Source organism: Equus przewalskii, chromosome 14, assembly GCF_037783145.1.
Source record: "Equus przewalskii isolate Varuska chromosome 14, EquPr2, whole genome shotgun sequence".
Taxonomy (NCBI): domain Eukaryota; kingdom Metazoa; phylum Chordata; class Mammalia; order Perissodactyla; family Equidae; genus Equus; species Equus przewalskii.
Window position 1 is genome coordinate 14,983,553 of NC_091844.1, and position 25,459 is coordinate 15,009,011.

At 44.1% G+C, this 25,459-nt stretch overlaps 1 protein-coding gene and 3 long non-coding RNA genes across 7 annotated transcripts in view; 3 read left to right on the top strand and 1 right to left on the bottom strand.

The window, feature by feature from the left end:
• Window positions 1–23,504, top strand: CHCHD5 (coiled-coil-helix-coiled-coil-helix domain containing 5). 4 transcript variants are annotated; one of them, XM_008533376.2, is made up of 4 exons: window positions 1–437; window positions 1,490–1,630; window positions 1,717–1,882; window positions 4,195–4,373. In XM_008533376.2, coding segments are annotated over exons 1-4 (333 nt in total). In that variant the 5' UTR covers window positions 1–435; the 3' UTR covers window positions 4,219–4,373. The 4 variants fall into 4 exon arrangements, with proteins under 4 accessions (XP_008531598.1, XP_070429719.1, XP_070429718.1 ...); XM_070573618.1 differs by lacking the exon at window positions 4,195–4,373 and adding an exon at window positions 21,187–23,504 and having other exon boundaries at window positions 238–437; XM_070573617.1 differs by lacking the exon at window positions 4,195–4,373 and adding an exon at window positions 21,187–23,504 and having other exon boundaries at window positions 268–437; window positions 1,473–1,630.
• LOC103559676 (uncharacterized) lies at window positions 5,006–11,150 on the top strand. Its single transcript, XR_547030.2, has 2 exons — window positions 5,006–10,392; window positions 10,551–11,150. It is a non-coding gene; the product is annotated as an uncharacterized lncRNA (long non-coding RNA).
• Window positions 12,981–17,999, top strand: LOC139075704 (uncharacterized). Its single transcript, XR_011526369.1, has 3 exons — window positions 12,981–13,232; window positions 13,656–13,775; window positions 17,036–17,999. It is a non-coding gene; the product is annotated as an uncharacterized lncRNA (long non-coding RNA).
• LOC139075703 (uncharacterized) overlaps window positions 22,347–25,459 on the bottom strand; it is a 20,450-nt gene continuing 17,337 nt past the window's right edge. The window contains exon 3 of the long non-coding RNA XR_011526368.1: window positions 22,347–22,471. This is a non-coding gene — a long non-coding RNA (uncharacterized lncRNA). The remainder of the gene's footprint in view (window positions 22,472–25,459) is intronic.

Genomic DNA, 25,459 nt, shown 5'->3' on the forward strand with positions numbered 1-25,459 from the left:
ACGGGGTCCAGCGCAGCCACAAACGGCAGCCTGTTGAGGGGTCGCAGCAGCGACAGCCGCTCGCCTCCAGCTCCAGTCGGGACGCTAAGAACGCGAGGGGCTATGGTCCAGCGCCGCACTCGCTTGAGGGCAGAGGTAAGCCCGTACTTCCGTTACTTACTTCCGGTGAATTCCGGGCGCCGCCGGAAACAGAAGGGGATGAAGCAACCGAGCCGCCTGGGACCGGAAGTAGCATACAGGGCGCCGCCATTACAGACCGGAAGGAGCGGCAGGGCGCCGCCATTATGGGTTTGGCCTAAAGGGAAAGGGGCCGCTTGGCCGCTCTACGACCGGAAAAAAAGAGGCAAGGAGGGCTGGGCGCCGCCATGACAACCTGACACCAGAAAAGGCGGGGTGTGCCTACCTGACTGATCACCCACTGGCACCGGCCTCGAGATGTGAGTAGTGGGAGCGCCTGTCCCGTACCTACCCCGGCACCTCTTTTCTTCCCCAGTGACCTGGACCTAGCCTCAAACTCCAGGAAGAAGGCTTGGCCTCTGTTCCTTAGAGATCCGACCCTTAGGCTTCAGCGCCGGCCCTCACAAGCCCCATCGGTCCGCGTGTCTGGGCACCGCCCTCTGAGCGTTTAGGCTCCGCCCGTCTTTCTCGTGGTCACCGAGAACTTTAAGGTCCAGTCTCAACACCCAAGCTCTTCCCCCATGTCCCCGGGCCGCATCCCTCATCCTGCAACCCTAGGACTCCAGGCTTGTCTCGGGACCTATAGGAGTCCTAAACCCGTCCCTAGAGCTCCGAGTTCCTCCCCCCATCACCTAATCTTAGTTTTGAAACTTCCAGATCTACCCAGTACCCCAGACCTCACCTGTAGGGCCCACAGACTTGTTGCTAGACGCCTCTGGATTTCCAGACCTTGTCTCCAGAGCCCCAGTCTCATCCAGGGCTTCCAGATCATGCCCCTAGGACCCTGAGACCCACCCCAGGACCCCCAAATCCACCCCGGATCTCATGTCTCATCTCCAGTAGCCCTGTCCTCAGGCCTCATCTCTAAGACTCTCTGGTCAAGAGACCTTCTCCAGGCCAAGACCTCACCTCTTGGGCCGCTAAACCTCACCTTTGGACCTCCAAACCCATGTAAGGCTCCCAGGTTCTCTCCTTAGAACTCTAGATCTTACTTCAAAGGCTCTCAGCTTTCTCTGCATGATTCCCGGGCCTACTGGAGGATGCCTAGACTCCAAGACCCTTCCTCCAGGACCCCCAAGGCCTGCATTAGAATAATCAGACCTCCTTTTAGCACCTCCACTATCTCCGCAGAAGCCCCAGCCAGCTGCACAACCCCCAGGGCTTATGCCTCACTTCTACACCTCCCTGACCCTACCCCAGGATCCTTCAGTCTCCCAGATCTGTACAAGACCCCTAATCTCCCCAGACCCACACCACAACTTCCTTTCCTGCCTGCTGCCTGGACTTATCCACAGCCTACCATGCCCCACAGGCAGGCGGCCCTGGAGGTCACTGCACGCTACTGTGGCCGGGAGCTGGAGCAGTATGGCCAGTGTGTGGCAGCGAAGCCTGAGACATGGCAGAGAGACTGTCACCACCTTAAGATGAGCATCGCTCGATGCACATCCTCCCAGTGAGTGTGGGCGAGTGCGAGACAGTGTGGGGAGGTGGGCAGTGGCGTGGAAGCCTCCCGGGGCCTGAAATGCCCTACCCCCACAGCCCAATCATCCGTCAGATCCGCCAGGCCTGTGCTGAGCCTTTTGAGGCCTTTGAGGAGTGTCTTCGACAGAATGAGGCAGCAGTGGGAAACTGTGCAGAGCATGTACGCCGCTTCCTGCAGTGTGCTGAGCAGGTGCAACCGCCACATTCACCCTCGACTGTGGAGGTAAGTGGGGGGCTCACCAGTTCTTCTCACCCCTTCATCCTTCTAGATGGGTAGAGTAAAGACCTTGGAGTTATCCTCAGCCCCACCTCACCCACACACAGACCTTCACCATGCATCCAGAATCCAGAACATGATCACCTCTTGCCCCCCACAGCCCCTGCGTTCGTCCAGCCATCTCCCCCACCCCTCCACTTCAGAGTACCTGCTCCAGCCTTCTTTCTGATCTCCCTGAACCCCCTCTTACCTTGCCTCCATACAGTGGCCAGAGTGAGCATTTAAGAACTGAAAACTAGTCACATTACACCTTTGCTTAAAGCTGTTCAATGGCTTCCTAGTCACACTGAGAACAAAATCCTAGGTCCTTGCTGGGTTCTCTGTGTTCTTCCCCAGGCTGACGTCATCTCCCTCCTCCCTTACCCACTCTCTCTTTCCTTTTCTCACTCCCCCTCAGCTATACTGGCAGAGGGGGGTGAGGATGGAGAAAAAAAATCTTGCTTTTTTAAATGTATACTGTACATAAACATATACAGTATATCTGTGGTTTTAAAATTTCATGGAGGGGCACAATTTTTAAAAATGTCTAAAAGCCTCCTTGGGGGACAACAGTGAAGAGCAGGTTGAGAAACACTGTTTAGCTGTTTATTCTCACCCCCGGGACTGCAAGCTCCAAAGGCAAAAGTCATGCCTTTCACCAGCCCCCTCTGAACACCCTCACATTTGCTCCTCTCTTTGTCCCTGTGGCCCCATCTTCTCTTTTTGCACTTAGAAGAGAAGCCTTCTCCTGAGCATCCATGTTCCATCTTATCCCTTTCGGTTCATCCTCTGTAATGATCCCAGAGTGATCTCAGAGGAATCAGACCATGTTCTTCTTGACTTAACAGCCTTTCTGTGGCTCCTCACTTCCATGAGGCCAGGTTTAACTCTGGCACAGTCTATAGGGCCTTGCAGGATGTGGCCCACCTCCCCACTTTCTCCCTCAGGCTCCATGTTCCAGCCCCGGTGAACGTGCAGTTACTCAAGTGCATGTCTCTCCTGCTGCCAGGCTTTTATCCTACTGTTTTCCTCTGTCTGGACTGCCCTTCCTAATCCATCTGGCTAATTCTATTCCAGCTTAAATGTCACCTTCTTCAGAAAACCTCCCCGATGGCCCATCCTCGTCCCTGGGTTCCCAAGGACCCTGAGCTCTGTCCATCATGGCTTACATCTTACTGCCTTATAACTGCTTCCCTCCCATCACCTATTTCAGAGGAATTCTTGGCTGAAGATTGGCGAGATGCCCTTCTACCAGGCCCTGTAGTCATTGGTGTTTTAATGAGGCAGGGATAAGTGAAAGGTTCAGGCCCCAAAGGCAGACACCAGCATGAAGGACTTTTAATTCTTCTCAGAAAATATTCAGTAATGATTGCATATTGGTCATGCTAGTTTCTTAGTCATATCTTGGTGACATTTCTTTCTTTCAAGTTTTTTGAACATCTGAACAGTAAAGACCTCACCCTTCTGTCTTAGGGCCAGTTGCTCCTTCCCTCCCTGGACAGGCAACCAGCCTCTCCCTGGTCTTCCTGTGGCCACCCCTGCCACCCGCGCCCCCCCCCCCCCCCATCTACTCTCCGTGACAGCCAAAGAAGCTTTTAAAATTGGAGATTAGGTCACATTCTCGCCTTTAAAACCTTGTTGTGGCTTCTCAGTGTACCCAGAGTGATTAACACCACACCCAGCTCCTCCTCGCTTCTTCCTCCTTCCTGGTAATGGCATCCCAGTTACAACTTTTCCTCCCTGACTGGGGTCAGTGAGATTCAGGCCTCCTCTATTCTCTATTTTACAAAATAGCGGAGACACAAACAGCCTCATCTCGTAAAAAATTTATAGAACGTCTCCTTTTAATGTAGCTGACAATTTAAAGTGCGACTTGTACCTCCCCGTCCACACACACCTTTGCTCTTTATCCTGATTTAGCTTTCTTCCTACAATTTATCACTGGTTGACGTATTTTTGTTCATTGGTTGTCTGTCCCTAGAGGCAGAGATTTGTGCCTGCTGCATCCATCGCTGGGTCCCAGTACCTGTAACAAGGCTGGGTACACAGCAGGTGCTCAGTAATACAGTAGAATAGTGCCTTCCCTGCTCCCATTGACAGTTCACTGTGTCTGATGTGTTCATATGGCAGGTGGCCAGGGCTGTCACCTCACGCCCTCTCCCTCCAGACTGTGGGCTCTGCAAGGGCAGCCTCTGCTGTATCTACATAATCTCCCCAGCAGTGGACCCAGAGCTGGCACAGAAGAGGTGCTAGGAGATGTTGATGTGTTTTCCCCACAGGCACAGCCACTTCCCGCCTCCTGAGGACTCTTTGGACTGTAGGAAAACTGGACATGAGTGACTGTCCACTTGTTGATGCCCCCACCCCTGAAGAGTGGCCAGATGAGGTCATGAGGGCCTCGGATGTGGGCCTGGCTTCCCTGGACATCAGGACTCACAATAAATGAAGACTCTGTGTACCAGGCTTTGATTCCTGCCTTCAGCACCTGAGGGGGCCCTAGGAGAGCTGGCTGGGCAGAAACCCTGGTCCCCTGTCCCCCAGCTTCACTTAGTTTGCCAAAGAAGGGCCTGGGCGGGGGCTCTGTCTGTTCACTAGGGTTAAGAGGACCCCTCTTCCCTTGTTAACTCTGCCAGCAGCCATTTCCTGTCCCCTGCTGCAGGGACATGGGGAAAGGCTCTTTCTGTCTTCCACTCTAGCATTTATCAAGTCTTTATTGAGTGTTTACTTGAGGCTTAGGGGCAATAAATAACACACCTCTTTCCCTCCTGAGTTCAGAAGCAGTTGAGCAATAGACATGGGCATTAGGCATGCAAATGAAAGCACTGGCTTTATTATTGAAAACAGCTGCATTGAAGAATGTGGCTTAGAGTCTCCTGCACTGGACTTCTGTTCTGTCTTGCTTTGCATTCTTCCAGAGTTCAACCCTGAGAATTTGAGTGCAGACAATATATTGGAACATAATTCCAGAAACACTCGTAGGGGAGTGGAGAGGTGAGATAGAGAGGGAAGCAGCCAATAAAAGGTGCATTATCAAGCCAGTTACCACTGTGGGCAACTAGGGCTCAATCCCACTGGGGACTTCGGGAGACTGTGTAGAGCACACCTCAGTCACCTTATCCATGGTAAGAAGTTGGGGTGTATATCCGCCAACTCCCCATCTGTCACTGAGGGCTGTTTTCAAGGGTGTTGACCATCTGGCACGTCTGCCTGCCCTGTGTGTAGTTGAGTGCCCTCCTGCCATCAGGAGAGAGCCTGAGCAGAGAGTAATGGAACCAAAAGCAGGCTTCAGCACACAGAAGAAAGTGCCGAGTGAAGCTGGGCAGGTACCAGCAGTGGCTGCTGCAGCTTCTTAACGCTTCTCCTCAGGATTACAGGCTCCGTGGGCACAGCTGGTTGATCACAGGCTCCCCAACAGGGGCAGATCCTAAAGGGCAGAGGGCAGATAGGCAAGTATACAGGAGAGAGAGAGATCCCAGAGCTCTAAGCTGAGCATGTGCAGGGCCTGCACCCAATTTCACCCTTCAGACAAGTTGCTCCTCCCTCGAGGTGACTCCAAGCCTCTGAAAATTGGAAGTGACTGGTCAGCACAGACCGAACAGGCCATTGGACACTTAAGGCTTGTGCTCTGGTTTGGAAAAATGAACTGGAGTCTCCCCTGGGGATTTGATCTCTCAGACAAGGGAAGTTGTCAGTTGGCTTAGGAGCTAGGGTGGAAGACCTATGCAGCCAGGGTTGCAGGAGCCATCAGAAGCCATGTGGCCACAACAGGAGGAAACCCAGGTAGCGGAGAGAGGATTGTGATCAGTTCCTGTGGTCCCTGAAAGGGCTGCTTTTGTCCTGGTGGCTTTCTCTTTCCAGCTGCAGTATCCTTGCGCTGTGGATTGCGCCCTCAGATTTCTGTGTACGTTTTCAGCCAACCTCACTTTGCATCGTAAGCTAAAGTGGGGTTCTACACCATGTAACTAAAAGAAGTATGATTACAACAGACAAAATGGAAATCAAGACTGTGTTTTAGAACATTTCTTCTAAGTGGCATCTCTTCCAGTAAACTAGACCAGCTTCCTTGTATGGTGGTGGTGCCTGCAGCCGCAAAGGGCAAGGAATGACAGGTACCGCCAAGGCTACTTGGTTGTTTAAGCAATCAAAGTTTATTGATAAAGGGAAACAGAACAAGGAGCAGGGATAAAGGGGAACAACAAATCAGTACTTACAACATCCACACCACAATCAGCCGGGGAAGTCCCAACAGTTTGTACGGCGGGTAGGAGTGCTGATTGTCCGGGTCTGAGGCAAAGCGTCCTTTCCTCAGTGAAACTTCCAATTGTTCTATGCCTGTTACTCCCTTTTATCCTAAGGTTTCTCTGGGTTTCTACTCAGGGTTTCAGACATTTGGATATTTTGAGAGTTATTTCCTCTTGTTCCCACGGATGGGGTGTTTTTATCTTTTTTGTTCCCACGGATGGGATGTTTCTAAAGTCCTGTCAGGTGCCCGTTGGGTTGACAAGCCCAGACAAGGAACATGATGCAGGATGTATTTTTTGTAACTTGTGCATTAGAGTCAAGGCTGAAGTGACCATCTTTGGACCTGAGCCCAGACACAGACACATTCATTTGTGTGGGGCCCAGGCCCAGTGTCCTTGGAAGGTGGGGGGAGGTCAATGAACTCTGTTCAGGTGGTCTCAGGTGTCAGGAGAACAAAAATGGAAACCTCAAATTTACCACCTTTACCACATTGTATTGGTCAAAGCAAGTCATGAGGCCAACCCAGATTAAAGGATGGAGAGACTTCACCTCTTGATGGCATGTGGCTGCAAAGAATTTGTGCCATATTTAGCTACCATGAAAACTTTGTAGTTTCTGTTTCTTCATGGGTCTGTTTTAATAAGTTGTATTTTTCTAGGAATTTCTCACATGATCTGAATTATCAAATTGCCACAAATTGTTCATAATAGCCTTACCTTTTTTTTTCTTGGTGAGAACATTTAAGTTCTATTCTCTTAGCTAATTTCAATTATACAATACAGTGTTATCAACTATAATCACCCCCATAGTATCTTTTTAAGGTCTGTAAAATCTTTTTTGTTTGTTTGTTTTGAGGAAGATTAGCCCTGATCTAACTACTGCCAATCCTCCTCTTTTTGCTGAGGAAGCCTGGCCCTGAGCTAACTTCCATGCCCATCTTCCTGTACTTTATATGTGGGACGCCTACCACAGCATGGCTTTTGCCAAGCGGTGCCATGTCCGCACCCAGGATCTGAACCGGCGAAACCTGGGCTGCCGAGAAGCAGAACGTGCACACTCAACTGCTGCGCCAATGGGCCGGCCCAGGTCTGTAGAATCTTAAAGCCCCTTTAAGGCGCTCTAAGTGAAAACCCCTTTTCATTTCTGACAGTGGTTATTTGTACCCTCTTCCTTTTTTTCTTGGTCAGTCTTGATAGGAGTTTATCAATTTTATTAATCTTTTCACAGAGTCTACTTTTGGCTTGGCCAGTGCTCTCTATTTTGTGTATTTGTTTTTAATTCAGTGAATTCCCTTTGCTATTTTCTTCTTTCTTTGGATTTAATTTTCTGTTTTCTACCTTTTTGAAATGAAAGTTTAGCTCACTGATTTCCAGCCTTTTAAAAATATATATGCACTTAAATTTTCCACAATGCATGGCTTTCTATTTTACTTTTTAAATTGCTGTTAGATTATTTAGAAGTTTAGAATTGTGTTTCTTAATTTCTAACTATATCAGAATTTTTCTAGTTATCTTGCCTAGTTGCAATTGGGTTGGGAGCATATTATGTGATTTCAGTCTTTTGACATATGTTGAGACTTTGTGGCTTGGCACATGTCAGTTTTTGTTTTTGTGCCATATGTGCTTGAATCATAATCCTAGGTTCATGATGCGCTATCGTAGCTTGTGTTCCCCCGGAAACAGACTTTGAGGAAAGAATCTGGGAGATGATCCCAGAAAGCATTGGGAGGGCAGAGGGAAGTGAGACAGGGAAGGGCAAGCAACACCTCACGGGTGCATTGTCAAGCAATGTATCCCTGTGGGCAACAGCTTAATTCCCTGGGGAGCTCTGAGTAACAGTGGAGAATATACAGTTGCTACTCAAGGGGTGAGGGTGTTTATACACTAAGCCCCGTTAGCCCTTTTTTTGAGGGCTTCTTAGGGGTCTGGGATTTTAGTTTCCTGCCACTTCCTGCTTGCCACGCACACAGAAAAGAGTGGGCTCTGGTGGAACAAAAGCTCTCCAGCAAAGGGAAGCTGCCTCAGCTGCTGTCACCCACTGGGTCACTTCAGTGGTAGCCAACCTGTGGCCATTCCCTTCAATGGCCACCATCCATTGGCACAGCCACCATTGCCTCAGCCTGTCGTGGTTGCTGCAGCCGCAGCCACCATAAACTTGACCCTCTCTGCTGCCTGTCACTGCTGCCACCCATTAGCGCACCCCACCACAGCCACCATTGGTGGAGGTATTGAGATAACAAGAATGCTTTCCCAGTGCATGACTCAGCTCACAAACTGGCTACATTCAACCAAGGAGGTCACCTTGAAGTGGTGGGCATGAGGGACGGGGAAGTATTAGGAACAGTAAGGGGGAGGGACAGGTGGCAACGTGGGGGGATGTGTGCAGATGTTAAAGTGGTTGAGTGAGGTGATGACACTCAGGATTCTGAGGAGGCAGAATATGCCAATGAAAGGAGTAAGGAGGTGAGGAAGTGGCGTACGTTAACCAGAAAGCAGAGTCTGCGAGGGTCTCCATTTCACCCTTGGCAGTTGAACTGAGGATTTTCTGCTTGCCATTGAACATACTGACTTTGACTAAAGATAATCACTATGATAATGATAATAAATATTTCAGGCAGCACTTACCTTCAGTGGGTAAGCACCTAGTTGTCTGTCAAAAACTTTGAAGCAGAATGTGGGCAAATAGAAGCCAGATCCTCTAAGGAGATTAATAATCTTGAAAGAAAGAAAGCTGGCTTCTGCCATAAAGTGTACTGCTGTAAAAAAAGTCCTGATGCCACACCCCAGGCCAGTTAAATCAGAATCTCTTGGGGTGAGACCCAGACATCGGTACATCTATATCTAAATCTATCTATCTATCTAATACCGATTTTAAAATCTATTTCAATATGCAGCCAAGGCTGAGAACCACCGTCCTAGTGAAATTCCTCATTTTTAGTTGACTGTATTTTATCATACTAACTTGCTTGGAAATAAGGTTCTGAAAGTTGTTGGGCCTATTCTGAAGCCCCTGAGGATACAGAGATTGCAGAGTCTGGGGAGCCTCTGAGTGTCACAGTGGCATTTCTTTTTTAACCCAGTGAATGTTTCCCAATGAGGTGGGTGACATGAAATAAGGTCGGATCTAAATAATTCAGATCCCTTCCTTCTTCTCTGATGGGCCAGAAATTATGGGATGCATGGTGTGTCAGGTCAGCTGGACAGAAGGAAAGAACATCATCCTGAAACTTTTTAAAAAGTAGGAAAAATGCCAAAGGCCTAGACAAGTTTGTGTCCTCCTGAGGCTCCCAAGGGCAGAGGCCTGGACACTGCCACTGGAGCTGCCCTTGCAGAGCGTGGGTGGATAGTCCCAAGGCAATCTCATACTTTCCAGGAGAAGCCACTGAAAATAACACTATGACTGTGATGCAGCAGTGCAATGTGCTGGTGAGGAAAAGGGGGAATGCAGATCAGAAGAATGAAGAAACAGAGCAAGCCCCAAAGAATCTATACCCACCAGCACACAAGCCCTGGGGAACCAGGCCCAGGGGAGCATTATGTTCTCAAGATACACAAATGCAAGACTCTTACAAAGAAGAATGTAAATATAATAGGACTAACTAAAATGGCTATAACCCGTATTGAGTGAAAAATAACAATGACAGGGACCGGCGCTGTGGCCAAGCAGTTAGGTTTGCGCCCTCTGCTTTGGAGGCCCAGGGTTTTGCCGGTTCAGATCCTAGGCGCGGACCTAGCACTGCTCATCAGGCCATGCTAGGGCAGCATCCCACGTGCCACAGCTAAAAGGACCCACCAAAAAAAAAAGAAAAAGAACAATGACGTGTTCCTTTCTGTCTGGTGATACAGTAAAATAGTTTTGTTTTGTCTGTTTCCTTTTCCAGTAATAATTCTCTAAACTGCCTGCAGTCTTTGAGATGTCCTTTTATGTAGCGGTAAAAACTGAAAATCCTAATTATCCCATGTTCAATGCTGTGGTTGACAGGATGTTTATCTTGATGTCATCACATTGGACTGACACCAAGAATCAGCATGATGTGGGCTTGCTGACAGTCGAAGTGAATTTTGTGTAATAAAGTAAAAGTGATAAAGTAGAAAACCTTGTTAAATTCTTCTGAACATTTTGAGGAAATGGAAAAGTGACCAAAATGCACGTTATGAAAGCCTCGATACTGTAGGTAACTAAACCACCTCTCTTTGTAGCAATGTTGTCCACAAGATGTCCAGGACACTTAACAGGTAAGATATTTTCATTTTCTTTGGTAAGGAGCTTATAGACTGAACGGGATTTGCCAAAATTTACATTTGCACTGTCTGCCAAATATGCAGATAAATAAGCCAAGTCTACTTTGTATTTGGAAAGAGATCAGCGATCTTTTGTTTTATCTTTTCTGCAGTTTCGTTACAGCCTTCATAGAAATTAAGAAGATGATTTGAAACTTCATTTTTCAAATCCAAGTACCTAAGAGGTAGGGGGCACACTTGCTGTTGCCGCCACGCTACAGCTGAAGAACTGTAGAAGCATGACCGCTGGTGAGACCTGGCTGAATCAGTGTTCACTGTAAGGGGCCAACACATCTGTGATCAGACTTTCCCTTTTCATTGGCCCACAGGACATTTTAGTTGCAGTACCTGAATCAGGAAATGTAATTTTACTCAGTTCCATAGAGCAGTCAAGGGAACAATATGCTAACAGGTGTGTCTTTGTGTGGTGTGCCCAAGCTAATTCAGTAGCTGCTCTTTTCAGCTGAGCACTGGAGTCTTTGGGGGAGACCAAAAAAAAGAAAACAACAACAACCCACTTTTGATAGATTTAGAAGTACTTGCCTGGCTCATCCTTAACGTGTGAGATTCAGTCTCCATATGTGCTTTCATATACCCTTTTGCAATCCCGAATTCTTTTCTGCATAGTGTGCAGTATGCTCTGTTTTGGTTACTTAATTTCCTAATCCAATTATATGTGTCCTCCCACTTGTCATTAAAATAACAATCACTTAGTCTGTGTTTTTGGTGATATGTGGGCCATGCTGGTGTTGGTATCGTAATCATTCTCATTTTCATTTTCTGAACTGCTAAAAACATAGTCACCGTATTCATAAGATTAAAATTTAAATTAGCACTGTCTCAATACAAAGCAAAACAGGTAATCCTCAGTCAAAGACAGACTGTTAACACACATCTGCCATGTACTTAAGTTGCACACTTAAGTCATATCATTCAGAGTGATGCAGCGATGGGCGATTCATCATTGTGAGTCACAAATTATGTCTCAGGGGAAAAACAGCAACAGCGACTATGGGAGGTAGTCAGCTTCTGAAATTTGATCTCCACTCGGACTTCTCTCCCAAACTCCAGACTTCCATATCAGTTGCCTACCCGACATCTCTATTTTGATGTCTTGAAACATCTCAGTCTTAGCATATTCAGAGCTGGGCTCCTGCTCCTGCTCCTGCTCCTAGAATTGCTCCCCTTTCAGCCTTCCCTAACTCAGGCAGTTCCATTCTTGCAGCTGCTCAGGCCAAAGACCTTGGAGCCTCCTTGGCCCCTCTTTTCCCTCATACTCAATAGCCAGTGCATTAGGAAGTCCTGATGGCTCCCTCTTCAAAATATATCCATAATCCAATTACGTCTCACTGCCTCCCATTGCCAAATCCAGCACAAGCATCATTCTCACTGAGATTCTGCAGCAGCCAGGCCCCCACACCCCTCCTCTCCCAGTTTCCACTTCCTTCCCATCCCGAGTGTGTTCTCAATATAATAGCCAGAGGGATACTTTTTAATATGTAAATCAGAATATGTGTCACCTCTCTGTCTAAAACTGTGCAAAGGCCCATCATCTCGCTCAGCAATAGCCAAAATCCTTCCAGTAGCCTCCAAAGCCCTGTGCAGTCTGGGCACCCTCCTCATCATTACTTCTCTGACCTCATTTTCTTCCAAGTTCCCAGCCACATGGCCTCCTTCCTGCTCTTTGAACACTCCAGTCTTGGCCCAGCCTTGGGGCCTTTGCATAATTGTTCTGCTGGGAAACTTCTCCCAGATAAACATGTGACTAACTGTCACCTCTAAGTCTTTTCTCAAATGTCACCTTCTCATCACCCTAGTTAGCACAGATGCCTGCCCCTTGCCCTGCACTTCTGATAACCTGCTCTCTCCCCTTTATCACCTCTTCACATACCATATAAGGCACTTATTTATTAGGTTTGTTGTTTATGGTCTGTCTCTCCCACTGGAATGGGAGCTCCACAAGGGCAGGAATCTGTCTCGTTTGTTCACTGATATATCCAAAGCCTTTAGAACAGTGTCTGGTTCTCGGTGCTCAATAAATATTTTAGAATGAATGAAGGAGGTGGTCACCATGCTTTGTTCCGGTCACAACCTTGGAAGTGCGGTTGTGGCTGTCATCGTCAGTATAAGGGCCATCAGAATGGTGGTGGAGTGGTAGGCTGAGGTCTAGGGGCCTAGTGGTCACCTGCTGCTGTGTCTCACCTCCTGCCCTAAGTAGTCTAGCCAGGTCTATGAAGGTTGCATCACTGTCTGGGGAAGAAGGTTCATCGGAAATACAAGTATCAGCTAACTTCAGAAGACTGCCAGAGCCCTCAAGGTGCTCAAATAAGTGAGGTGGTTGCAAGAGTTTGTGCTAAGTTGGGTGCTAGGGAATGCCCTTTGAGAAGATGACAGGTGTGAGGTCCTGATAATGGGATCAAATCCCAATTCAGAGGGAGTGGGTGGGGCAGCAATGGGTATGGAAAAAGTTTATTTTCCTGCTCAACCCAGTAATGCTCTAAGGCTCAGAGTCCTCCACCTGACTTTCTGCACCCATCACGCAGATAAAGGAAGAGAGAGAGCTCAAGGATCACAGGGAGGTTTTTTGGGGGCCAGTTCTAGACGTGCTGGTGCACACCACTACTGCCATCAACCAGAACTCAGCTCTGCCACACTGCAAGGGATGCTGGGAAATGTAGCCTACCTGTGTGCTCCAGAGGAAAAGCAAGTGAGCACTCGGCATCGTCTGTGCCATACTGGATACCCTACACAATTTGGAGACAATCCTCAGTGTCGTAGAATACGTGGAACAACAGGTACACACTGGTGTGGATGGGGAAGGTGTGGGGCCTGGAACAGCCTTTCCGGAAGGCAATGTGAAAGTATCTTGTTTCATTTGTAGGAGTTTATGCTACAGAATTGTGTCTGTACAAATATGAATGTACAAGGATGCACCCTGCAGTGTAGTTTACAATAATGAAATTCGGAGACATTGGACAAATAATGGTTTGTCTATAAAATGGGATGTATATGATAATTCAAAAATGAAGACAGATCTCCTTATATTGTCATTTGAACAGATGTTCAATAAATGGGAATCATAATATAATTATAATATGATCTCACAAAGAATATTTACATATTAATTTTCAAAATAAGTATTACTTGCACATAGTACAAAAATTCAAAAGGTACGAAAGGCTATTCATCGAAAAGTCTCCCTTTCAACCCTGCTCCAGGTCATCGAGTTCCTCTCCTTGAAGGCAGCCAATGCTTTCCGTTTCTTGTATATCTTTCTAGAAGCATCTTATGTATACACCGGCAAATGCATACATATGTGGACACACTCCCACACATATGTAAGTGTATTTTTATCTTCCTTTTTTATACAAATGCTAATTTACTTACATGATGTTCTTTTTTCACCTAAAAATTTAGCTTGGCAATCATTCCATATCATTACATAAATAATTATCTCATTATTTTTATGGTTACATAATATTTCCTTACATGGATATACAAAAGGAATTATATTTAAAATCAAGTATTTTCAGTATATACATGGAACTATATGAAAAATATCCTCAAACTCTTCACGGCTTTTGCTAAGGCCACCAGTGACCTCCACGTTGCTACACTTCTCAGTCCTCATCTCTGCAGCTCTCAATGGGCTGACCCCTGACAAAGACTGTCTCCTTGGGGCCGGCCTGGTGGTGTAATGGTTGAGTTCGTGCACTCTGCTTCAGAAGCCCGGGGTCTGCAGGTTCAGATCCCTGGTACGAACCTACACACCATTCAACAAGCTATGCTGTGGCAGCATCCCACATACAAAACAGAGGAAGACTTGTATGGATGTTAGCTCAGTGACAATTTTCCTCAAGCAAAAAAAAAAAAAGAAAAAAAGAGGAAGATTGGCAACAGACCTTAGCTCAGGGACAATCTTCCTCACCAAAACAAAAAGAGAGAGAGACAGAGATTCTTTCCTTGATCAAACTTTAGTCAGATTCCTCTGGGCCCTCTTTTAGACTAGGCGTCAACCTTGGCCCCTGTCTTATGTTTGGTCTGCCCAGCCCAGTCTTAGCAAAGAATCCTGCTAAGTCAATTTAGGAAGAAGCCCCTCAACCTTGATAACTGACCAAGGTCCTCATCCCCCACTTTGAGCAAGAATTCTGTCAGGTTGGTTCAGCAAGAATTACCATACCACTGATGTCTCCTCTTGGTAATTTTCCATCCACTGACTCCCTCTCTCTGCTTGTTGGCTACAAATCCCCACTTGTCCTTGCTGTATTCAGAGTTGAGTCAGAGCTCTCTCCCCTGTTGCAGTAGTCCTGAATAAAGTCTTTCCTATTGTTTTAACAAGTGTCAGAATGATTTTTTCTTTAACTCCTCCTCATTTCCCGAAACTCTTCCTTCCCTGTCTTTCTTTACATGCTCTGCAGGTGTCCTCCTACTTCTCTGGCCACTCGTCCACCTTCTCCTACCTAGCCATTATATGGTGGTATTCTTTAAGGCTGAAACCAAGTCTCTTTTTATTCTCTTCTCTCTGCAGTGATCTCATTTGTTATAGAGAGTATCAAACAAATCATTGGCTCACAGATGGCTATCTTCAGCCCAGGCGTCTGCCACCGGCTTCCACTGTCTACGTGGACTTTTCCTTGGATTTCAGAACTGAAGGCATCATCTTCCCCATCTTCTCATTTCCTTTGGCCACCATGCTCTTTCTCATTGCCATATCATTGCACCCTAGGTGGGAGTTCTCTTGCTTTAGTTAATTCCTACTCATCACTCCAACTTGAGCTCAGTCCAGAATCCTTTAGAGAGTCTTCTCTGTCCCCACCCTCCTGAGAGGGCCAGATTCTACTTCTATATGTTCTTATAGCAGCACCATAAACTTCTCACCCATGGGCCCACTTGAAGGAGGAAATATCAGACAGCCCCAAATTGAGAGAGACTGTGCAAAATGACTGTCCGGGACTTTTCAAAAATGTCAGTGTCATGAAAGACAGAAAAAGTCCAGGGGATGGTGTTTGATTAAAACAGATTAAAGAGACATTGCCCCTGCCTGGACCATCTCTAAAAGCCATTGTTGGGACAATAGGGGATATTTGAATATGCACTGTATATTAGATAAGAGTATTATATAAATGTTAAATGTCTTGGGTTTGATAATGATATTGAGTTAATATAGAAGAATGTCCTTCTTCTTAGGAGATACATGTTGAAGTGTCTAGGGGTGAAATCTCAAAATAAATGCAACTTATTCTCAAACAGTTCAGAAAAAATTGTGCGTGTATGAATCACCATATATCTATATATATAACAATACATATATATCTATTCATATATGTTCATTCATTCATATATATGTGTATATATATTCATATATGTGTGTATTTACAGATATATACATGTATATATACACACTATATATAAATAGAGAGAGAGAGAGAGAACAAATATGGAAAAAGGCTAACAATTGATAAATGAAGGTGAAGGATGTACTGTACTATTCTTACAACAATTTATGGGTTTGAAATTTTCCAGAATAAAAAGTTAGGGGAAAATGAATGAACACATAAAGTATTAAAAGCTTTGGAGAAGAATTTGTTGACAACTGTCATTCAGGCCATGTTATCATCCTCTTTTTCTTTAATCCACTGTCCAGAAATATTGACTTTCTCAAAAAAAAAATTATATCTGAGACAGTTTAATGATTTAAAGCACAATCTAGTTGATAACACAACTTAACTGGCTCAAGATCATGTCAATCCAGTATCCTTAAAAACCATGGATATCATATAGTTTAAGATTTTTTTCAATCAAATATTCTAACTTTCTATTTTGCCTAGTGCCACTCACACATTCATCTTTCAAAGAGAAATTAAAAGGGGAAAAGAAGATTTGATAATGTTATTATTGTTGCTGTTCCATGTCTTAAACCTTGGCTGTGTATACAATTCCCCTTTTGTTCATTTAAAGAATGAAGAGGACTCAGTTAGTTTTGCTGTTAGTCTCGTCTGGTGAGGGACGATTCGTCCCCCTTGCTGCGATCCCTCACACTGTTCCTATTTTCTACCTAAACAATCATTTACTTAGATGCAGATCCTGTAACTTACATCACATCACCTGTATGAGCACTCACATCACCAATGTGAGCCCTCTGTGCTGGCTGCATCCTTCAGGCTTTTCATTCCTTGCCATTCACCAGTTACACCTGCAGCTTCCTGAACCATTGCATGTGAGGAAGGAGAAGAGTGTAGGTTTTCTTTTTCTCTTTGCTTTGAAGGAATTACCCTCTACCTTTTAATTCCTGTAGCCCTGAATAGAGAACTTGACCTTCTCTGGCAGCAAGATGAGAAAGGGGGAAGGCATGAGGAAAGGAGGAAAAAAATACCAAGATTTTCCACTGGCTAAATTAAAAATTTACAACATTTTCTGCTTTTTCTGATCAGATGCCTATCTTTTACTCAGTTGTGATTGTGCACATTTTACGGATCTTAATTTGACTATTAAGTTTTCCTTGAGAATTTGGGAATTTTATAAAGGCAATTGTTGGTTTCTATTAATGTCCTCTAAGTCCAAAATTCTCACTAGAGAATGTTGTTTCTTGTCTCTCAAGAATTTATGAGTTCACATCGCGCACAGGAAAAATGATGTGGTTATCCTTGCTACTGGGGAGATGCCTTTCCTGACCCCGCTCCTCCCAGATGCCTTTCCTGACCCTGCTGCCCCGAGACTGCCATCTCCATGGGGCTTTCTTAGGCATCAAGGCCACCTCTGTTTGGAGAGATGCCAGAGGTGGAAGCATCAGCCAGACCATGACTTTATTCTACTTGTCTATGTCTGATCAGACTCCAAGAGAGAATTTTAGTTCATAGAGGGTACACCTTATAACCTGTGTTCCTGGAGGAGAATAACATACCAAGGTGGGATCACCTTGAAACAGGTTTGTGCTAGCTAGAGCCACGTTGCCTTCCCCCCACCCACATTTTTATACAAAGAGATCAACTGCCCAGAAAAGTAAGTCTGCCTATTGTTTTTAAACTGTGTTAAGCTCATTGTCTTGGCAACATCCCTATCCCAGAAGAGAGGCTGAAAGTCCATCTCATCTTGAGCAAATAGTGACTTGGCCTCATCTAACTTCATTTAAGCGAGCTGCTGTCTTATCTCCCATTTTAACCACAGAACCTTATCTAGCATTTTCTTTTTGTTGTCTACCGGAAGTGACAAGGAAAACAAAAAGAGAGATGAATTGCCTAGATCACAAAGCAGAGAGAGGCAGCTCCCAGCTGGCTCCCAACGTTTGCAGCCAGGGCAAGAGTGAAATGGAGGCCCTTGCGCCGATATATCCGATGTTTGAAAGTAACAAGCTGCTAAATGAAGTATGTCCTATCTTCCTGCCATGATAAATATATGTTTATATTAACAAAATAAAAAAGATGTATAAAGCTATGGCTATATATAATAAAAGTCGGCAACATATCAAAGGTAATATTTATTGCTCATGTCTGGGTAATTGGTGATGGTGGATGAGTATTAAAGACAAGAAGAATTTAGAATTATTAAATATTTATTTCATTAAAGTATCTTTTGCCTTCATTTCAGCAAAATCACTAACTTGTTAAAATTAAGATTTTTACTTAATTTGAGAAGAAGCAGGAAAGTGGGTGCTCAGCACTATTGGGAAATATGTCATTATGCAGGAATCTATGGCATTCGTGATATCACGCATTTCTAGTGGAAATGTAAAATGGTGCGGCTGTTTTGGAAAACAGTCTGTCAGTTCCTCAAAAAGTTAAACATGGAGTTACCATATGACCCAGCAATTTCACACTCCTGGGTATATTCCACCCAAGAGAGTTGAAAACCTATATTCATACAGAAATTTCTGCAACAATGTTCATAGCAACGTAATTCATAATAGTCCCAAAGTGAAACAACCCAAATATTCATAAACTGATGAGTGGATAAGCAAAATATGATATCTTCATACGATGGAGTATTATTCAGCCATAAGAAAGGGTGAAATACTGATACATGGACGAACCTTGAAAACATTATGTTAAGTAAAGGAAGGCAGTCACAAAGGACTACATACTGTATGATTCCATGTATATGAAATGGCCAGAATAGGCAAATCCAGAGACAGAAAAGTAGATTCATGGTTGCCAGGGACCAGGGGAAGGGAAGAACGGAGAGTGAATGCTCATGGCTACCGGGTTTGATTTTGGGGTGATAGAAATATTCTGCAGTTAGTTGTGATGGTTGCACAACTTTGTGAATATATTATAAACCAATGAATAGCATACTTTAAAAGGTTGAATTTATAGTATGTGAATTATGTCTCAAAAAAAGATTGCTATAAATAACCCACAAATTTTAAAAAGCCAGCTTATTCATGGATTCATTCAGTCACTCAGTCAGTCAGACACATATTGAGCATGTATACGGTGCTAGGCACTATTTTAAGGGCTGGGATTACTTATGTGAGTGAACAAAATACACAAAAAACCCCTGCCCTTGTGAAGGTGATAGATTAGAGTACAAGGAGAACGTTTGGCTAAAGTGCTAGAAAGAGGATCTGTAAGAAATAAAATGGTTGAAGTGAGTGTATTGCCGAAAACTGGCTGGAAATTTCATAAATGCAGTCTCTGTTGGGTCCAGAAAAAAACCCAACCCTCCCAGGGCCCCTGAGAATTTGTGGCCATGTTCTCAGACTTCAGAAGGCCCAAGAATCACCGGAAGGTCTGAGTAAGAACGGAGCTTGCCCAGAATTCTAGTCCCTACATTTAATCACACTTTTCCTAATGGAGAATTTAAAACAAATACAAAAATAGGCTAGAATGATGACAGCGATCCAGCCCCAATGACAACTCTGAAAGACCAGCTGCATTGAGGGCTGGTCAGCACAATGAGGTTTCTCAACAGCATCACTATTGACGTTTTAGGCTGGATAATTCTTTGTGAGGGGGCTGTCCTGGCCATTGTAGTACACATGTTTAGCAGCATCTCTGGCACCTACCTACTAGATACCAGTAGCCTCTCAACCCACAGTCATGATAATCAAAAATGTCTCTAGATATTGTCTAATGTCCCCTGGGACAGAAAAATCACTCTTGGTTAAGAACCATTGCCTTAGATGATACTGTAAGAGCTAGTTGTATTACATTTTTACTGACTCTTGGACTGTCCCTGGTGGACCAGCCCTCTAGTCCAATACTTCGAAAACAAATTAAAGACACCCTTCTTTGGGCTGCAAACTGTGAAAACAAATTGTGGTTGATGATTCAACGTATCAGGCTCATGGCAAGGACCCTTTCTCTGATGAGGCTGACTGGAGTCAAGTTCTGGTCAAGCCTGTGCTGTCCAGATTGCCCCCTGGATCCACCATTGTACTGAACGTGGCACTGCATCCACCATCATACTCTGGGCACAAAGTAAAGGACCCTGTTTCTGCTGCAGAAGACTCCACTGCATGCCCGACTTGTGACTTCTGCCCAAAGTTGGCATCTTTATCTCACAGTGAAGGAAATCACATGACAGGGGCCATTGGCTTCACCCACTCCTGACCGATTGACTACATTGGATTTTTGACTCTCCCTTTTATTGCTTCCAATGGTGCTTCACCACTGTTGACACTTTTTCAGTTTATGATGTTGCTGTTTCAGTCTGATTAACCAACTCTGGGCATACCATTGTGGCCTTTGAGACTAAACTGTCATGTGTTTGGCTTTTTGGATCATTTACGGTTTGACAATGCTGCATCTTTTGTAACAAAGCCTGCAAAGCCACCCAACAATGAGCTGGGGGTCAAAGTATTCAATGAATCTACACGCTCTTTATCATCCACAGACATCTGGTATTGTTGAGCTTTGAACTACCCTCCTCAAAAGTCAACTTAGGCAGATTTCAGACTCTACCTCTCCCACGTCCTTCTTGTCCAAACACTTTAGTAAGAGAGTTTGGTCACTGCGATGTCTTTGTACTGTGCCAACTTGGCTAGACTGAACTACGTTTCCCAGAATTTCCGTAGCTCAGTATTGGCCTCTGTTGATGGCAGGTTGGATATTCATCAGCATCACAGACATAGTAGCCTTGGTAAGGGGAAGGCCAGTCTATTGAACTCATGCATAGACTCCAGCATTCCCACTATGGACAGGCCATCTCATACATGGCCTATTCCGTGTACACGATTCCCACTTGTACGTGGGCCCATTGAGCACTGGCAACACCATCTGATTAAATTTGTGAAAAGCTATCATCCGAATTTTGTACAGGCCAAACCTGTGAGTCAAATGAACATGTGGTGGGAATCACCACCTCTGCATCTTGTGAGTCGTGGATGGCGGCACTAAGGGATAGGGATTGCCCTAGAGATGAGGAATCACTTTTTGGGTTGGTATCTTAGTGGTGGAGGTGAGGAGGGAGCCGTCCAGGAGCTTTCACTTGGCTTGTCCCTCCATAATAGCCCTGATTCTCTGAGTCAGGGAAGAAATGTGGGGATTCTGCCAGTTGTGAAGTATATCTAATGTGACTGGGGAAATGACCACAAGATTAGCACAGAGTCCCAGCTGGCCCACGGTGACATGGGCTTCTCCCAAAACTGCCATCTGCAGACATTCACAAGTCCACCTGCTTCCAGTGGACCGTGGGGCACTCTCTGGAGGCTATGGTCAGACAAGAGCCAGCACCCACAATGTAGCCTCAAATGGAATGAGCACAAGCTGTGAATGAGACCAGAATCTGACTCTTGCTCTCACTTTTCCCCAGGTTTTTTCGGGAGGAGGTGAGGAGGCAAGTACTAAGCTCCCTGAGCCTGTTTCTTCCTCTACAAGATGGAGCTAAAAACACTCATCTGATTCTTGTAAGGATATGGCACACATCAAGTGTTTCAAGTGCTGCCTGGAATACAGTCTAATGACCATCAATACCGTTCATTTCTTTTGGAAAGAGAATACAAACCTCAGTCATTACGATTCCTTCATCAATATTTGAATAACTTACATTCCATAGTGTTTTTTATTTTTCTAATTTCCTTTCAAATGTTTTACATCATTTAATTATTCATAATATTTCTTGGAAGTAGCTTGAGCTGATATAAATCCCCACTTGAGATTTTGGATACTAAGGCCCAAAGAGTACAGATGACTTTCCCCTTATTTTCAAATAATGAGCTATACAATTTAACTTATATTTTAAACATACAGTTGTACCCCCTACACTAGCACCTAACTTAGAAAATTACTTTTTATAAATGTCATTGAGGGTGTAGGAAATTTTGCTCCAACTACAGCTACTAGGAGTGTAGATTGGAAAAGCATGTCTCCAAGACTTTATAAGACTGGGGAAAATATCAATAACTTTACCTCAGCAATTCCCATCTAGAAATTCATCATAAGGAAATAATTCTAAAAATCATCAGAGATTTAGCTACAAAGGTTCCATCACATTATGGTTCATCAAATTGTGGAAAAGGAAGTCATGTAATTATTTTAAAATGCAGGATTTGTTCAATAAATTTTGGCACATCTACGTAGTGGAATACAATACAGTCATTACAATTAAAAGATATTAACAGTATATTATTGAGTAATGTAATACACCTATTGTCAATTTCATTTCGATTTTAAAAAAATGTGCAGGAATAGCCAAAATATTTTTTTTTAATTTGAGTTCGTAATAGTTTACATCATTATTAAATTTCAGTTGTACATTATTTCTTATCTGTCACCACATAGGAGCTCCCCTTCACCCTCTGTGCCCACCCCCCACCCCCCTTCCCCTGGTAACCACCACTGAACTGTTTTCTTTGTCCATTTGCTTGTTCTTATTCCACATACAAGTGAAATCATCTGGTGTTTGTTTTTCTCAGTCTTGCTTATTTTGCTAAGCATAATTCCCTCCAGGTCCACCCATGTTGTTGCAAATGGGATGATTTTGTCTCTTTTTCTGGCTGAGTAGTATTCCATTGTATATATATACCACATCTTCTCTATCCAATCATCATTCGATGGGCACTTGGCTTGTTTCCATGTCTTGGCTATTGTGAATAGTGCTGCAATGAACACAGGGGTGCATATGTTACTTTGGATTGTTGATTTCAAATTGTTTGGGTAGATACCTAGTGGTGGAATAGCTGGGTCATATGGTAGTTCTATTTTTAATTTTTTGAGGAATCTCCATACTGTTTTCCATAGTGGCTGCACCGGTTTGCATTCCTACCAGCAGTGTATGAGGGTTCCCTTTTCTCCACATCCTCTCCAACACTTGTTGTTTTTAGTCTTAGTGATTATAGCCATTTTAACAGGCATAAGGTGGTATATTAGTGTAGTTTTTTTTTTAGGAAGATTAGCCCTGAGCTAACTACTGCCAATCCTCCTCTTTTTGCTGAGGAAGACTGGCCCTGAGCTAACATCCATGCCCATTTCCTCTACTTTTTATATGTGGGATGCCTACCACAGCGTGGCTTTTTGCCAAGCGGTGTCATGTCTGCACCTGGGATCCGAAACGGTGAAGTGCAGGCTACGGAGAAGCAGAAGGTGCGCACTTAACAGCTGCGCCACCGGGCCAGCCTCGCTTAGTGCAGTTTTGATTTGCATTTCCCTGATGATTAGTGATGTTGAACATCTTTTCATACATTTATTGGCCATCTGTATATCGTCTTTGGGAAAATGTTAGCCAAAATATTTTTGACAAGGAAGAACAAAGACAGGGCATCTGTCATTCTGATATCAGAACATGCTGTGGGGCATGGCCTTTGGAATGAGGTGGTGTCAGCATAAGACCAGAAAACAGATCAATGGAATGGATAGAATGGATATCCAGGGCTGGGGCGGGGGGTGGGGGGCAAGACTCATTTATACATGCAAATTTACCTTACAATAGAAGAGACATTTTAAACGAGTGGCAAAGGAACTAACTATTTAATAATGGTGTTGAAAGAATCAAATATTTTCAAAAAAGAATGATCCAGACAGATTAAAGAGCTAAATATAAAACAAGTGTATTGGAAGAAAACATAGTTGGGTTGTTTATTTCATTAAGGCAAGAAAATCTACTTTAATAAAGGCAAAAAATGCAACAGAAAAGATGAGTAAACTTGTTTTTATCAAAATTTTAAAGTTTTGCTTAGCAAATAAGTCATCAACAAATTTACAAGATAGAAGACTGACTGGAAGAAAACATATGTCCTACTATAAAAGACAAAATAATAAATCCAGAATATATACAGCAATCCTACAAATCAAAAATAAAAGGACAAAGGACTCAAAAGAAAAGTGGGACAGTTTAGCACATAATAACCCCATTCCCAGTTATCAACTCCTCCCCAGTATCAGTGTTAAACATCCCATGTTCATTACACACTCTTTGGAGGAGGAGATTTCCCCATCCCACAGCCTGGGCTGGCCACGAGACTTGCTTTAGCCAATAGAAGGTGAGGAGCAGTGACATATGCCACATCCAAGCCCAAGATTTAACTGTCCCGTGTGGCTTGGTTCAGTCTTCTGTGTTTCTTCTCTCTGCTGTGGGAGTAGCCCAGCTAGATGAGAGGTGCTCCTTCAGTCTGAGTCCAGGGATGGGAAGCTAAACTAAGCACAGTACAGCCTGACCTCAGCCCTCATGTAAAATGATCAAGAACCAGATGCTTTCACTGTTTTATTAGCCACTGAGATACTGGGGTTATTTGTGATGGCAGCAACAACTCCGTGATACAGAGAGGAGCAGGAGATTCACAAAAGAGGAAAGCAAAAGCATGCAACCTCCCTAGCCATCAGAGAAATGTAGATGAGTAGTGACGACAGTGACATTTTTGGTCCTTCAGTTTGACAAAAACTAAAAACTCTGATAAAATCTAATGTTGGCGTGGAAATGGGTACCTTCTACCCAGTATTAGCTTGCACTCAAACTGCACATAAAATAAACTTACAGCACCCAAAACATCTTTGGAGCAAAATTAAGGCAAGGTTGTTTCCTAACATGGAAATGCTCATGGAATTCTGTAAAGTGCTGCTCATCCTCCTTCCCGCGAGGTAGTGCTGTCCCACAGAGTCCAGAGGATGCTTCCTCCTTGTGGGGCCTCTGGCTGGGAACTGCTGCGTGGAGATTTGTGAGTGTCTTTGCCTGAAACCCTAAAGTGAAGCCACACTTCTTATAGCTTATCTATTTAGTGTATTTTCAAGCAAAGTCATTATACTAAAAACAAAGGAGTCATTGCAAAAAGTGGTACAACTTTAGTCATTAACCGAATAGTCATTATCTGCAGGTAAGTCCATATCCCCGTATTTTAAAGATACAGAGATATAGTTTATTCTTTCTAGGTCTTAGGCTTGACTCAGACTAGGCAAGTGTTTATTACATCATTTTTTAAAATAAATAAAAGTGGGCCATCATAGAGTAGTGACGACAGTGTATTATGGAAAAAAATTTTGATTGGTTCAAGTCTGAGCTCTTGAGGTACAAAGAGCAGCAAGAAGGAATTTATAAAATTAAAACCTGATGCTAATGAAACAGGAAATAAAAACAAAGCAAAAAATAGTTACAATGATTAATTCCAAGTTCCTTCTTCAGGAGCCTGATTAAGGATAAAGAAAGTAAAAGATTAAAAGAGATACATTTAAATATCAGAAAAGAAATGTAACCAGAAATTGTCTGGAAACTACTGTGCACTAATATATTACAAATACTTCCTGCTGAACCTTTAAAGATCAGATTTGGCACAAGTAGAAAACATGAGTATCCTAGTTACTGTGGAAAAGTTTAGAAAGGTGACTCAAAACAGTACAAAAAACACCCATATACCCTTTACTCAGATTTGCCTATTGTTAACATTTTGCCTCATTTGCTTTATTGCTTGTTCCCCCCACTCTCTCTGTATCTTAATTTTTTTTTCCTGAACGATTTGAGAATATATTGCAAATATCACGGCCCTTTACCCGGCCCTAATGAAAGGGAGCTTCTGGTATCAATGAGAAACGGTGGTGGAGTCCTCTGTAGGCTCGGGTGACAGAAACATACGATGTTATTGAACTGAACTCCTTAGTGT

Bases quoted from the DNA above. Each gene is read 5' to 3' on its own strand.
- CHCHD5 (XM_070573617.1), top strand. From the start codon at position 1,479: ATGCCCCACAGGCAGGCGGCCCTGGAGGTCACTGCACGCTACTGTGGC. The intron at 1,631-1,716 runs GTGAGTGTGGGC...CTACCCCCACAG, and splicing joins GCTCGATGCACATCCTCCCA to CCCAATCATCCGTCAGATCC. The intron at 1,883-21,186 runs GTAAGTGGGGGG...ACTTTTCCCCAG, and splicing joins ATTCACCCTCGACTGTGGAG to GTTTTTTCGGGAGGAGGTGA.